The following is a 13,650-nucleotide window of genomic DNA, read 5'->3' as shown; positions in this document are numbered from 1 at the left end:
GGATCATAGAGGGGAAAAAAGGGGGGGGGGGGAAGAAAGCCTCATTCTCTTTCTCTTAGGTAAAAAAGACCAAAGAGATAGAAGTGTCTACTCAGTCTGAGATATCCCGAGTCTTGTGTATGTGTGTGAAGGTCACCTTACCCATTGGGATCAGTGTTCACCTGGTCACAGAAATTCTGGATAGCTGACCAATCCTGTTCTGACACGCCTGGGTCTGTGGCTTTATCTGTCAAGGAAGTAAAAATAAAGCATAAAAAGAAACATTCACACACATCCCCCCACCCCCAACAAATAAAGTGGCAGCCAAGGACTGTGACAGCACATCAGACCCAGCAAGCAGACAGCTGAAAGGGACAGGACTATGGCTGCGCTGTTGGCCACTATCAGGCACATGATATGGCTTCACTGAAGATCTGCTGACTGAATGAACAAGCAAGCTTTTGACTCCCCTTCCAGTGCAGGGGTGGGCCTATGTGCGCCTCCTTCATGCCCCATCATTGGCCCTGCAATGAGGATGAGCAAGGGCCAGCCTCTGGGAGGCTGTTGCTAAGTTTCTTAGCTCTGTGATGATAAGATTAGAATATACCACAAGGCTCTGGGTGGTTCCACTTGGTCATCTCACCATCTCCGCAAAAACAATACCCCTAAGTCTAACCCTCAGCTTACTGAAATCCTCTCTGACCTTCCTATGTAAGAAGCTTCTCCATGTGTCAGTGGCTTGTGCGCACTGACAAAAGGGAGCTCCTTGCATTCACTCCTCAAAATGCTGTTCCTTTCTATAAACTTACACATTCCTGGGGAGCCCAGATCCAATCATGCTACGGTCCCCTGCTCTAAAACATTATACGCAGATGAAATCTGAAGACACTAAGCATTGAAAGGAAGGGGGCAGAGCCACAGATATACCTGCAGAAGGGGGATTATGAGAAGGCCTAACATAAGACCATGCTCCACTGAGGGGAGGGACAATCTGTCCTCTTCCTGGTGCTGGATGACAGCAGCTTCTCTCCTCCCACTGCTGCTGCCCAGAATTCCTGTCCAGCCACTAAAGAAGAGTGTCCATCCCCCATGTCCTGGCCCAGACTAAACCAGGCCCTGCTCTCTCACAGGGGAACTGCTGAGAGGCCTCTGTCCTACCCATTCCTAACCCCCACCCCCCACTCCTTGGTGTCCAGCTTTCTGGGGCCTAACCATCCCGCCAGTGAAAAACCTTCCTGAAGGCTCCTGATATAAGCTCTGCAACAGGCTGATTCTAGGGTCCCGTTTCTGATACCATTCCTTATGCCTGAACGTCTACTCCTCTCTTCTCAAAATCCTGCGGTTCTTCAAGGCCCATTTGAATTTCCACCTTCTCCTAAAACCTCCTCCCACTACCCCGCCCCTGCGTTTCTCCACCCTTCAGATGACTGAGGACTCCAAGGTCAAGCAGAGTTTAACCTTTCCTGATTGCAAGTCACACTTCTGTCATCTGGAAGTCATGTGTCTCCTCAGCTCAGCAGTGAGATTCAAAAAGCCAACTCCATTCTAAGTGAAAACAGAAGACAAGGGAGACACTTGGCTTCTTCAGACTGTCACTGCCAGCATTCCCTCACCAATTCCTCCTCAAAGCCCTTTCCCTGTGCTCACTCTTGAAAATCCTATCCATCCTTCAAGCCCCAATTCAAATGCCTCTTCTTCATAAAGACTTCCTTGATCTGCCTCGCATGGCCACAAAACAGAGGCCTCTCTTCCTTCTCAGAAGGCGCACATTCTATCTGCCCCTCTTCCAATGGAGATCTCTAGCTCCATCCTTGACTTGTGACATGTCCTTGGGCCCTGAGGGTCTCACCTCCCTCTACTATAAAGGAAAACAGTACCTCCCTCACAAGACAGTCCTGAGGTTCAAAAGAGAGTATCAAGTGCCGGATACAGCAGCAAATATTGAAGTCATCCATAAAGCACAGCTAACCTTATTGTTTATTATAATGCAGTCTCTGCCTTCTGCTTTAAAAACACCTGTATGTGACTTACTGCACCTAAAGGGAATAAAACTCTAGAAGGCAAAAAGCCATATATTTCCTGCAGAGCTTAGTACAATGCCTTCCTCAAAGGCACAAAATAATTACTCACAGGGCAGCCCAGGTGGCTCAGCGGTTTAGCACCACCTTCAGCCCAGGGCGTGATCCTGGAGACCCGGAATCAAGTCCCATGTCAGGCTCCCTGCATGGAGCCTGCTTCTCCCTCTGCCTGGGTCTCTGCCTCTCTCTCTCTCTGTCTCTCATGAGTAAATAAATAAAATCTTAAAAAAAAAATAACAGTAATAATAATTACTCATGAAATAAATTATTTAAAGCAGTGATTCTCAGAGATCCTGATTAAGGAGGCCTGACTCATCTAAAATAATTCTGATTTTGGCTTCCTGAAGTTTTAAGTTCACTACAGGTCCTGCTTGATGCCTCTGGGCATTCGGACTTCAACACATGACTGGACCTAGAGCAGAGATAGGCAAGATCCACCCTTCCTCCTCCTGTACCCCTTCCTCTGCCACCAAGTAAAAAGAGTAAGACAGGCACCTGCTTTTCCACAAAAAGGAAGACAGTTCTATGAGGTTAAGTCATGTTCCAAACCCTTAACCAAGGCCAAGCAGCAAGATCTATAAAGTGTGAGAGTATTTGTGTCATGAGGATTCCCTCAAAGTCTATCCCACCCTGAAATAATAGCAATAATGGTATTAGATGCTTTTTTTTTTTTTTTTTTTTTTGTAAAGAAGTTACTATGTGTCAGCCACCAGGTGGAGGGCTTCCCAGGCCTCTCTTCTGTCCAGTCCTCAGAAGGGAGATGACCACTATCCTCTCACTATTTTACAGGCAGAGACTTGCCCAGCCACACAAGCCGGGAAACAACAGCAACAAAACTTCATTCCTAGGTCTGCCCCAAGCCAGGGCCCAAACATTTCGTCCAGTTCCTTGACAGAGATAAGTCCTCTTTGGGAACTAGTTTCCTGGACTTTCTCACCACTGAGTTATCAGCTCCCTAAAGCAGGAAAACCTGTCTCATTCACCTTCACATCCTCCAGCACCCAGAATAGTCATTGGCACAAATATCTACTGAATGAACAAATGATTCACCTTTTACTACGCAGGGCCTGGCCAGTTGGCTGGACCTATTTCTGACTCCAGGAGAGGGCTATTCCAGTACAGAAATAACTGGGTCTCCCACAACATAATGCCATCCTGCCAAGTTGCTTCAGGAGCCTTGTGCAGCTCCAGAGAGAAGCCCCCAGAAACTCAGCAGCTGGACCGGGCTACAGCACCAACCCAGATTTGCAGGACACTCCTCTGCTCCAAGGACTGGCTGGGGGCCAGCAGGGCACGGCCAGGGAAAGACTCAAATAACCCCTTCTCTGCTTCTCAGGACTGCCACAGCCCCACCAAGGGCTACCTCAGGCATTAAAGTGGTTTCTGTAACTGGCACTTGGGCAGGACAAGTATCACTAGTGCCATACATCTGCTTCATAAAAGCAGTGTTTCTATGCATTTCAAGCCTGCTACACAGTGAGAGGTATTAAGAAAACAGCTGAGACCTTCGGTAGTGAGTGACATGGCTCATTTAAGAGTGACTAAATCTGAAGCCAAATCATCTCATACCAGATGCCAACTAACTACGAGAGTCCTGACTCTGGTGCCAGGAGCAGCCTATGCTGATAAGAGGAACCCTGAGGCTGTGAAGAAGGAGTCACCTCAAGGAACATTTAGAATTCAATCCTTCGGAAAGTATCCACTGACCCCTACAGTCCAGCAGTCATTCAATCAAGCACACGACAGAAGCCCAAGACCCACCATAGGAATGTCCTATGCTAGGCTCCAAGATAAAGAATGAGCTCAGCCCTCAAGAAGCTGGGAGAGTATAAATAGACTGCAACTTGATCACTGAGAGGCACAAAAGTGGGGCTGGAAGGAAGACAGGACAGATCACCTGGGAGCAGGTCCAGGTGGAAGGAAGACAGGGATTTACTGAGCACCCCACGTTAAGCAATGTAAGATGGCACCTAGCCCCTGGAACCACTGCTATGGCTACAATCCCAGAGACCAAAGGGACCCAGTACTGCTTTTAACAGCACAGGACTGGCAACAACCTCAAAGGCCCTTTAACAGGGAACTGGTTAAAACGATTATAATATACCCATACAATGGGATGTAGGTTTTCAAAACCAAGAATGAGGCATCTCTCTATGCAGTCATAAAGAATTGAACCACCAAAATCAATTAAGTTTGGGGGTTGGGAGGCTGCAGAATGCACAGAAGCTGCTGTTTGCATTTTTAAAGCATGAGCTTCTGGTAACAACTTCCTTCCCCCCCTCCTCTAATTCTTATTAAATTCTAGTTCGTTAACATATAGCGTAATACTGTTTCAGGAATAGAATCCAGTGATTCATCACTTCAGCTTCCTGATATTCCTTTGACAAACTACTCCTCCACCAGTTCTACATCTAAAGTTTTTCCTTTTTTCTCCTACTAAGCCAATATGAGTTTTGGGCCACTCACAATATATCTAATAATATCTATGTGCCAGGCCCTATTCAAGTGCTTCACATGTATTAAGCACCCCAAGGACAGATTACAACTCTCCTCATCTTCAAGACACAGCTGCTCTACTTGCTGAGACATAGTCTGTTAGTGACCTGAGCTTGGCAGTCCTCAGACCCCACATAAAATGACTTCCTTCTCCATCTAGCCCAGATACACAGGGCATTCTTGCAGCTACACTCCTGTGCTTCCCATAGCCTCAACCCCTCTACCTCCTTGTCCCTCTATCGTACCCACTCCACTGTGCCTCACATCCTAGCAAATCCAGTTGTTTTTTTGTTTTTTAAGATTTTATTTATTTATTCATGAGAGGCAGAGACATAGGCAGAGGGAGAAGCAGGCTTCCTGTGAGAAGCCCGGTGTGAGACTCGACTCTGGGACCCCAGCATCATGCCCTGAGCCAAAGGCAGATGCTCAACTGCTGAGCCACCCAGATGCCCCACAAATCCAGTTTAAACCACAATTCACCTCCTCTGATCCTACAAGGGGTGGAGAATCACACAACCATAAAGATTACAAGAAATATTTCTGGTGGGCAGTCAACACTCCAAAGTACAAACTCCGAGAACCTCTCTAAACTCAGAAGATCTCAAGTGTGAAGGGAGAAGATACTCCTGCCCTTCTCCCTGAGGGAACATTTGGCAGTATCTGGAGACATTTTAGGCTTTCTGTGGGCATTCTGGCATATGCTATTGGCATCTAGTGGGTTGAAGCCAGGGATTCCACTAAACATCCTATAATGCATGGGCAGACCCCAACAACACAGAATTATCAGACCCAATATGTCAAGAGTGTCCAGGTTGAGAGACCCTGCTCTGGAGCATCCGAGTAGGCTCCCCTGTTTTCCTCACCAGCATTTCCCAAACTTCCCCACCTCCTTCCTCAAGCCCCAAGTTCTACCTCAGCCCAGGCTCAGCAGGGAATGGTGGCAGTGACGCTGAACCTTATTTGCATGTGTAATCATCTTTATCTCCTTCCCCCAACATTTGGAAAAACAAAAGGTGCTCTTCCTCTTTGTGAAGCCAAGTCACCCCTTTCTGCTCTGGCTCTGACCTCCCTCAGCACCTGCAAGCTCTTTGCCAAGGGCTCCAGCATCGGACTTGGAATTTAAGGGCAGTTCCCCAAAGGAAGAACAGCGTGGAGGGGCTTACACGTGCCCCTCTCCTTATGAGATCTCCTTTACACCTGAATTCCCTCTAGCTACCCTTCCTCCTTCCTTTCAAAAACACCATTTACAAAAAAAAAAAAAAAAAAGGCTAGTGACCAGAGGCAACATGCTCACTACACCAGACAAACTTTATATTTCAGAGCAGTTGTTGCCAATTCTTCAAAACTCAAGATTCCATACAAAAATATAGTTTCTAGAGCAGCCTGGGTGGCTCAGCGGTTTAGCGCTGCCTTCAGCCCAGGGTGTGATCCTGGAGACCCAGGATCGAGTCCCACGTTGGGCTCCCTGCATGGAGCCTGCTTCTCCCTCTGCCCTGTCTCTGCCTCTCTCTCTCTCTCTCTCTCTCTCTCAACCTTTGAAGAGAGAAGATCAGTGGCTCCCCATTCTCCCAGCTTTCTCCTGCCTATGTCAGCTCCACGTTCCAGGTCAGGCTGCTTTCCCCACCTGCTTCTTACATGCTGAGGTTCTCCGTGCTCTATCTGCAAACCTCTGCTCTTGTTATCATACAACACTGCCTGCCTGGGCAAGCTCTCTGCCAGTGAGCTGAAGATTCTCACACTCCGGCTCTTGCCCTCTCTGCCTAGAGAGTCTCTCTTTGGCTGTGCCACTTGCACCTCAAACTCCACAACTCAACCATCTCTTCTTAAACTAGCCCTCCCCACAGGTGACACATTTCTAACCAACCGGTTAACCGAGTCGGAAACCTGAGGTCCATCCTAGACTCCTCCTAGTTTCCATTCAGATACATCAAGGGTGCTGATTAGGGATCCCTGAGTGGCTCAGTGGTTGAGCGCCTGCCTTTGGCCCTGGGCGTGACCCTGGAGACCCAGGATTGAGTCCCACATCGGGCTCCCTGCATGGAGCCTGCTTCTCTCTCTGCCTGTGTCTCTGCCTCTCTCTCTCTCTATCTCTCATGAATGAATAAATAAAATCTTAAAAAAAAAAAACAAAAAAAAAACAACGGTGCTGATTGTGCCTGCTAATTATGTCTACTGTCAGGCCCAATGCCTTCGCCCCCACTTCAACCCCTAAGCACCACTGAAACAGCTTTTTATTTACTCTCCCTGCCTGGCCTCATCGCCTTAACCAATCTGGCTCCACATCGCTGCAGGTGATGCTTTCAATAGGTGTACTGATCAGATGCTCCGGCTGAAAACCCCACCCCCACGCGGCCACGAGATAAAATATAAATTCCTTTCTGCAGCCTCCAGGCCCCAATTAGCCCTGCAGACTCTTCTCCGGGCTCTTTGTTTTTGAGGCTGTACACTCCCGCGGTACCCACTGCTGGTTCCCAGAACGCTCCACACCCACCGGTCCCCAGCTTTTGCATATGCAGTTTCCTGTGCCTGAGACACTGTCACCTCCACTTTCCCCTCAAATGCTACGTGCGCTGCGACAAACGCCAGGTAAGCCCATCAACTCCTACCACTACAAGTTAAGCCAAGGCTGCCTGCACCCCACAATTCGCCTTAGCTATATAACAAAGGTGCCCTTTCGGTGGGCTTGGACCCACTAAACAAGGTCTTTGGGATCAAGGACCCTGTGTTACCCATCTCTGCACCTAACAGAGCCCAACACAAGGCGCACAGTCTGCATCCTCCTTGAATTTCAATTCCTCGCCGGTTACCCGTGCCCACGGGACTGTCCTGAAGTTTACCATACGCGTCAGTCCGGCCAGAGTAAACTGCACAAAAGGTACGAAGGGCTTGTTTTGACACTAACGACAGCAGCCTGATAGGGATCGCAAGAGGTTCGCAAGAGGTTCCCCGGCTTGCACGAGCCTCCTTCCGTGTCAATGTCCTCATCTCCAAAGCGGCGTTAGTGATAGAAGCTGCCTCTTGGGGTCGTGATGGGGATGCACAGCGGCTGAGACGCCTCGAGCGCCGGGCGTGACACAAAAGAGAAGCTGCACAGTGGGGAGCCACTACGTGAGCGGTGCTGGCGCCGGAGGACGGCAGTGGCGGCGCGCAGGGCGCCCAGGGCGCAGTCCGCCGCCCGCCAGGCGGGATCCGGGGCCGTCCCCGCGCCCGGCCCGGGCCCCTGCCCGCGGCCACCTGCCCGCCGCCGCCGCCGCCGCCGCCGCCGCGTCAGGAGAGAGGCCCGGGGACGCGGGAAGCCAGGCCCCCCGCCGAGGGCCGGCCCCGCTACTCACTGAGCCACAGCTCCAGCGCCGCCGCCGCCGGCCCCGGGGGCCCGCCGGCCGCCTCGCCCCCCGCCGCGGCCCCGGCCCCCGCCGCCACCGTCGCCGCCGCCGCCATGGCCCCAGCCCCGCTGCTCCAGCCGCGGCCGCCCCTGCCCTCCAGCCGCCGTCCGGCGCGCTCCGGGGCTGCCGACGCGGCAGGCGCGGGCGGGCACGTGACGGGGCGGGGTCTGCGGCGGCCCCGCCCCCCGGCCAGGCCCCGCCCCCGCCCCCGCCCCGCAGGCCTCGCGGGGGTGAGGCGGGGGTGAGGCGGGGGTGAGGCGGGAGTGAGGCGGGGGCGGGGCCGGGAGCGGGGGCCCGGGGCTGGGGGCGCTGCCTCCGCGGCCGCTGAGTTTACTCGGGTCCAACTTCGCGAGGCCTGCGTGCTCGCGTCCTTCAGGAGTAGGCTTGTGGGATGAAATGCGGGATGCCCAGTTAAACTGGAATTTCAGATAAACTAGGAATAGTTTGGGGGGGGGTGGCGGTCATTTTATCCAGGAGGGTCTTCTCCCACAACTTCTCTGAAATGACACACCCGCTTTTTCTCCATACTGCCTTATTTTCTCTGTTGCACAATACACCATCGACCTACCTAGATTTTTGCTTATTTTGTTAAAGGATAATTCTTTCCCCAAAAAAGTCATGATTCTCATGCGTGTTGAAATGAACACGTGTTAAATGTTTTTTTTTTTCTAAAGATTTTTTTATTTATGATAGACCTAGAGAGAGAGGGAGAGGCAGTGACACAGGCAGAGGGAGAAGAAGCAGGCTCCATGCAGGGAGCCCGTCGTGGGACTCCAGGATCGCGCCCTGGGCCAAAGGCAGGAGCTAAATAGCTGGGCCACCCGGAGATCCCCTGACGTATCAAATGTTTTAACTCTTTAATGAAATGAGGGGAACAGAGCAGAGGTGATGTTAGAATCCATTCAGGAGAGAAAAAAGGGAGATGCCTGGGTGGCTCAGTGGTTGAGTGTCTGACACAAGGGTCCTGGATCGAGTCCCGCATCCAACTCCCCACAGGGAGCCTGCTTCTACCTCTGCCTATGTCTCTGCCTCTCTCTGTGTGTCTCTCATGAATAAATAATTTTTTTTTTTTTAAAAGGAAGAGAAAAAAGGTTGGGGCACCTGAGTGGTTCAGTTGGTAGAGCCTGCAACTATTAATCTTGGAGTTGGAAATTCAAGCCCCACAGTAGAGATTACTTAACATCTTAACAAAAAAAGAGAAAAGGAAAATGTATACAGAATAAAGGAATGTTGGAACATGGACAAATGGACACAAACCTAGCTTTACCATCAGCAGTGACGACTGTCCACCCCCCTGGCAGAATGATTTGCATTACTATCAGTCATCTATGAGTAGACCACTTGTAAGAGGTCTGTGAGACAATGAAAGGCGGGGTTGTCTAGACAGTGCATAATTTTTCTTCAAAGCACAAACCGTCTATACACTATTGCCTGTTTCTCTATAAAAGCCTGCCTACTATAAAAGCAAAAACTTTGCTCTGTACACTTGTATAGCCCCAGTACCTAGAACAGTGCCTGGCACACCAGTGTCACTAAATACTTATTGAGTAGCCAAATGAACCCTACAAACCATAAGAGGTAGCAATAGGGCTTTAGGCCCCATCTCTGGACAAGGATGTCAACCACTTCCATTTGGCCTCAGTCTGTACTTTCTAATTTCTTTCTTTTTTTTTTATTTTTTTTAATCTTTTTTTTTACATTTTTATTTATTTATGATAGTCACACACAGAGAGAGAGAGAGAGAGGCAGAGACACAGGCAGAGGGAGAAGCAGGCTCCATGCACCGGGAGCCCGACGTGGGATTCGATCCCAGGTCTCCAGGATCGTGCCCTGGGCCAAAGGCAGGCGCTAAACCACTGCGCCACCCAGGGATCCCAATTTCTTTCTTTTTTAAAAGATTTTCTTTACTTACTCATGAGAGACACAGAGAGAGAGAGAGAGAGGCAGAGACAGAAGCAGGCTCCATGCAGGGAGCCCGATATGGGACTCAATCCTGGGACTCCAGGATCACTTGCCCTGGGCCAAAGAAAGGCAGGAGCTAAACTGCTGAGCCACCCAGGCGTCCCTGTACTTTCTAATTCTTTTTTTTTTTTTTATAAATTTTTTTTATTTATTTATGATAGTCACACACACACAGAGAGAGAGAGAGGCAGAGACACAGGCAGAGGGAGAAGCAGGCTCCATGCACTGGGAGCCCGACGTGGGATTCGATCCCGGGTCTCCAGGATCGCGCCCTGGGCCAAAGGTAGGCGCCAAACCGCTGCACCACCCAGGGATCCCTCTAATTCAATTCTTTCCAGCTTATCTCTTAACTGTGGCAAAAAGCCCTTTGAGGAAAGCATCCTGTGATAGAAACCGAAATGACCCCCTCAAGCAGTAAGGATTGCCCCAGAGCCAGCAAGATCCTGACTGTGATTGACCCTAAGATATTGATGACCTGAACTTCAGTGCCCACCTGCACTACCCTCACTTTCGTCCCACCTTTTCCTTATATAAACCGAAAAGTATTTTCAGCACTTCAGAGACATTTTTATTTATTTATTTATTTTAAGATTTTAGGGCAGCCCCGGTGGCACAGCAGTTTAGCGCCGCCCGCAGCCCAAGGCGTGATCCTGGAGACCCTGGATCGAGTCCCACGTCAGGCTCTCTGTATGATGCCTGCTTCTCCCTGTACCTCTGCCTCTCTCTCTCTGTCTCTATGAATAAATAAATAAAATCTTAAAAAAAAGATTTTATTTATTTATTCATGAGAGACATAGAGAAGCAGAGACATAGGCAGAGGGAGAAGCAGGCTCCCTGGGGTGAGCCCGATGCAGGATTCCATCCCAGGACCTGGGGATCATGCCCTGAGCCCAAGGCAGATGCTCAACCACTGAGCTACCCAGGCACCCCTGGAGACCGTCTTTCAGATGTTAGACCACTCTCTTCCCTGTGCTGGTCTCACTAAATTAAATCCCTCTCTTGTTTCATCACTACTGTTTCTGTCTTTGGATTTTATCAGTAGTATGGGGCCAAACCTGATCTGTTTGGGATCCAGATGCCCTTGCACCCTTTGGGCCTAATGACATCCCTACCCCAAATAAATATACCAGCCAAGTGAAGTATCACTATTGTGCTAGCTCAGTTTCAAAATAAATCTAGCTACACACATCTCCGTCTGACAGATTGCTGCCCATAACTGCCTTCTACATGGAAAGGGTCACGAAAGGGCTCTGAATGACAAGTAACCAAAGTGCTTACTGTGTGCCAGCTTCTACACTAAATTTTTTATGGTTGTTACCTGTTGGTAAACTTGGGCCACTGTAACAGAATACCTCAGACTTGGCCTAGACATTTCTCACAGATCTGGAATCTGGGAAATCCAAGATAAGGTACTGCAGATTGGGTCTCTGGTAAGACCTCACTTGCTGGTTTGCAGAGGGTTGTCATCTTGCTATGCGCTCCCAAGGTGGAAGGAGAGGGGGAGGGGCGGCAGGAGTGGGTGGGAGAGGGAGAGAGCATGCACTATGGTCTCTTCCCCCTATAAAGATACTAATCTCTTCATGAGGGTGCCACTCTTGTGACCACATCTAACTCCCAAAATCCTATCTCCAAATGCCATCACATTGGGACTTAAGAGCTTTAATATATGAATTTTAAGGGGACAGCTTCCACCTATAACCCGATTCATATAGGCGAAATTTTGTTTTTCAAAGAAACTGCATTGTCTACAGCACAACCTTCTGTGGGTATTTTTTTTTTTTTTTTTTTGGTTCTTTGGAAATTATATCTCCGTAAACTGTAGATAACTGAGAGCAATTAGAAATTATTCTGGTCTACAAGCATGCAAATGAATTGTCCTGGGAAGATACAACCCGCCTCCATGTGGAAAAACCAGTTTGTCTCCATTTTCATGTTCATTTCAATATTCCAGATCTATAAAGGTGTCTGTACTGTGGATTCTCCTTTGAACTGGTTGCAACATCTCCTAGGGTCTTCACTAATGAGTCAAATAAAATATTTAACATGTGTTCATCTCTTGAAAATTCTAAATACCTGGCAACACTAGAGCTGGATTTCCTCACTGCAACAAATATCTGTAGATGACTAGAGACTGTTCCCTGTAGAGGGGCAGGAGCTCTCCATTTGCCAGGGACCCACCATCCATCACTTCCTAAATTTTTTTTTTTTTTTTCAAAGAATCCATGGTTAAGTGGACCCTACATGTTTTTTTTTTTTTAATGATTTTATTTATTTATTCATGATAGACACAGAGAGAGAGAGGCAGAGACACAGGCAGAGGGAGAAGCAGGCTCCACACAGGGAGCCCGATGTGGGACTCAATCCTGGGACTCCAGGATCACGCCCTGGGCAGAAGGCAGGCGCTTAAACCGCTGAGCCACCCGGGCTGCCCCTAAATATTTCTTATAACTGGCTATGGTACCGATTTTAAGCAAATACACTCATTTGACATTTTGACGTGTGGATCAGTAGTTTTCCAACTAGCATTTGTTAGAATCACCTAGAGGGCTTGTTAAAACACATAATGCAGGGCCCGACCCAGACCCACACGGTTTCTAATTCAGTAGGTCTAGGGTGAAACCCAAGAATCTAATTAGTCTCCAGGCAATGCTGATGTCGCTGGCCTAGGGAATGCTACAGAAAGTTAAAAAGTGGGGAGTAGAGAAGTGGATTGGGGGATGCCTGGGTGGCTCAGTGATTGTCTGCCTTTGGCTCAAGTTATGATCCCAGGTCCTGGGATGGAGTCCTCCATTGAGCTCCCTGTGGGGAGCCTGCTTCTCCATCTGCCTAGGTCTCTGCCTCTCTGTGTCTCTCATGAATAAATAAACAAAATCTTAAAAAAAAAAAAAGTGGATTGGGAATTCAGGATAGTGGTTGGGTTCATACACCATTGAACTTCTGGCACTTTATAGATGCAGAATAATTGCTGGTGGAACCAGAATCCTCTGGCTCTCCCTACCTCACTTTAAGCACCAGATAGGAGTTGATTGTACTTTGAGTCCTTTCTTTTGTATGTCCTGTTCCCTCAACCTGGACCTCCCTCCCTCTGCTGTCTGTCAAACTACCTCCTTGTTGGGCTGCCAGACCCAGCCAATAAAAACAGAGGAAGCCCAGTTAAATCTGAATTTCAGACAAATAATGTTTTATTTTTTAAATTATTTTTTAAAAAGATTTTATTTATTTATTCATGAGAAACACAGAGAGAGAGAGAGAGAGAGAGAAAGAGAGAGGGAGGCAGAGACACAGGCAGAGGGAGTAGCAGGCTCCATGCAGGGAGCCCGAAGTGGGACTCGATCTGGGGTCTCCAGGATCACACTCTGGGCTGAAGGTGGCGCGAAAACGCTGCGCCACCGGGGCTGCCCAGAAATAATTTTTTAGCACAAGTATGTCCTATATATTGCATGGGACATACTTGTGCTAAAAAAATTACTGTTTATCTGAAATGGACATTAAAAGGCAAACCTCAACTTCTTCTAAAGAAAGTGTTCGGGGCAGCCCCGGTGGCGCAGCGGTTTAGCGAGCACGGCCTGCAGCCCAGGGCGTGATCCTGGAGACCCTGGATTGAGTCCCACATCAGGCTCTCTGCATGGAGCCTGCTTCTCCCTCTGCCTGTGTCTCTGCCTCTCTATGAATAAATAAATAAAATCTTAAAAAAAAAAAAAAAAAAAGAAAGAAAGTGTTCCCTGACTGGCTTCTCTCCTTCCCCAATGCCC

At 49.0% G+C, this 13,650-nt stretch overlaps 1 protein-coding gene across 2 annotated transcripts in view; it reads right to left on the bottom strand.

The window, feature by feature from the left end:
- The window catches only part of GGA2 (golgi associated, gamma adaptin ear containing, ARF binding protein 2), a 32,974-nt gene extending 24,950 nt beyond the window's left edge, over nt 1-8,024 (bottom strand). The window contains exons 1-2 of one of the 2 annotated variants that reach the window (XM_025416187.3): nt 7,886-8,024; nt 142-226 (exon numbers count right to left, since the gene is read on the bottom strand). In XM_025416187.3, the coding sequence (XP_025271972.2) occupies nt 142-226; nt 7,886-7,991 (191 nt within the window). In that variant the 5' untranslated portion in view covers nt 7,992-8,024. Of the gene's footprint in view, nt 1-141; nt 227-7,390; nt 7,571-7,885 lie in introns of those variants that run through there. The other variant, XM_025416185.3, reaches the window with a different exon arrangement.
- Nucleotides 8,025-13,650: the final 5,626 nt, after the last annotated feature.

Source organism: Canis lupus, chromosome 6 (genome assembly GCF_003254725.2).
Source record: "Canis lupus dingo isolate Sandy chromosome 6, ASM325472v2, whole genome shotgun sequence".
NCBI classification, from domain to species: Eukaryota; Metazoa; Chordata; class Mammalia; order Carnivora; family Canidae; genus Canis; species Canis lupus.
The sequence above is the reverse complement of the archived record's forward strand: the minus strand, read 5'-3'. Positions and strand labels throughout refer to the sequence as shown.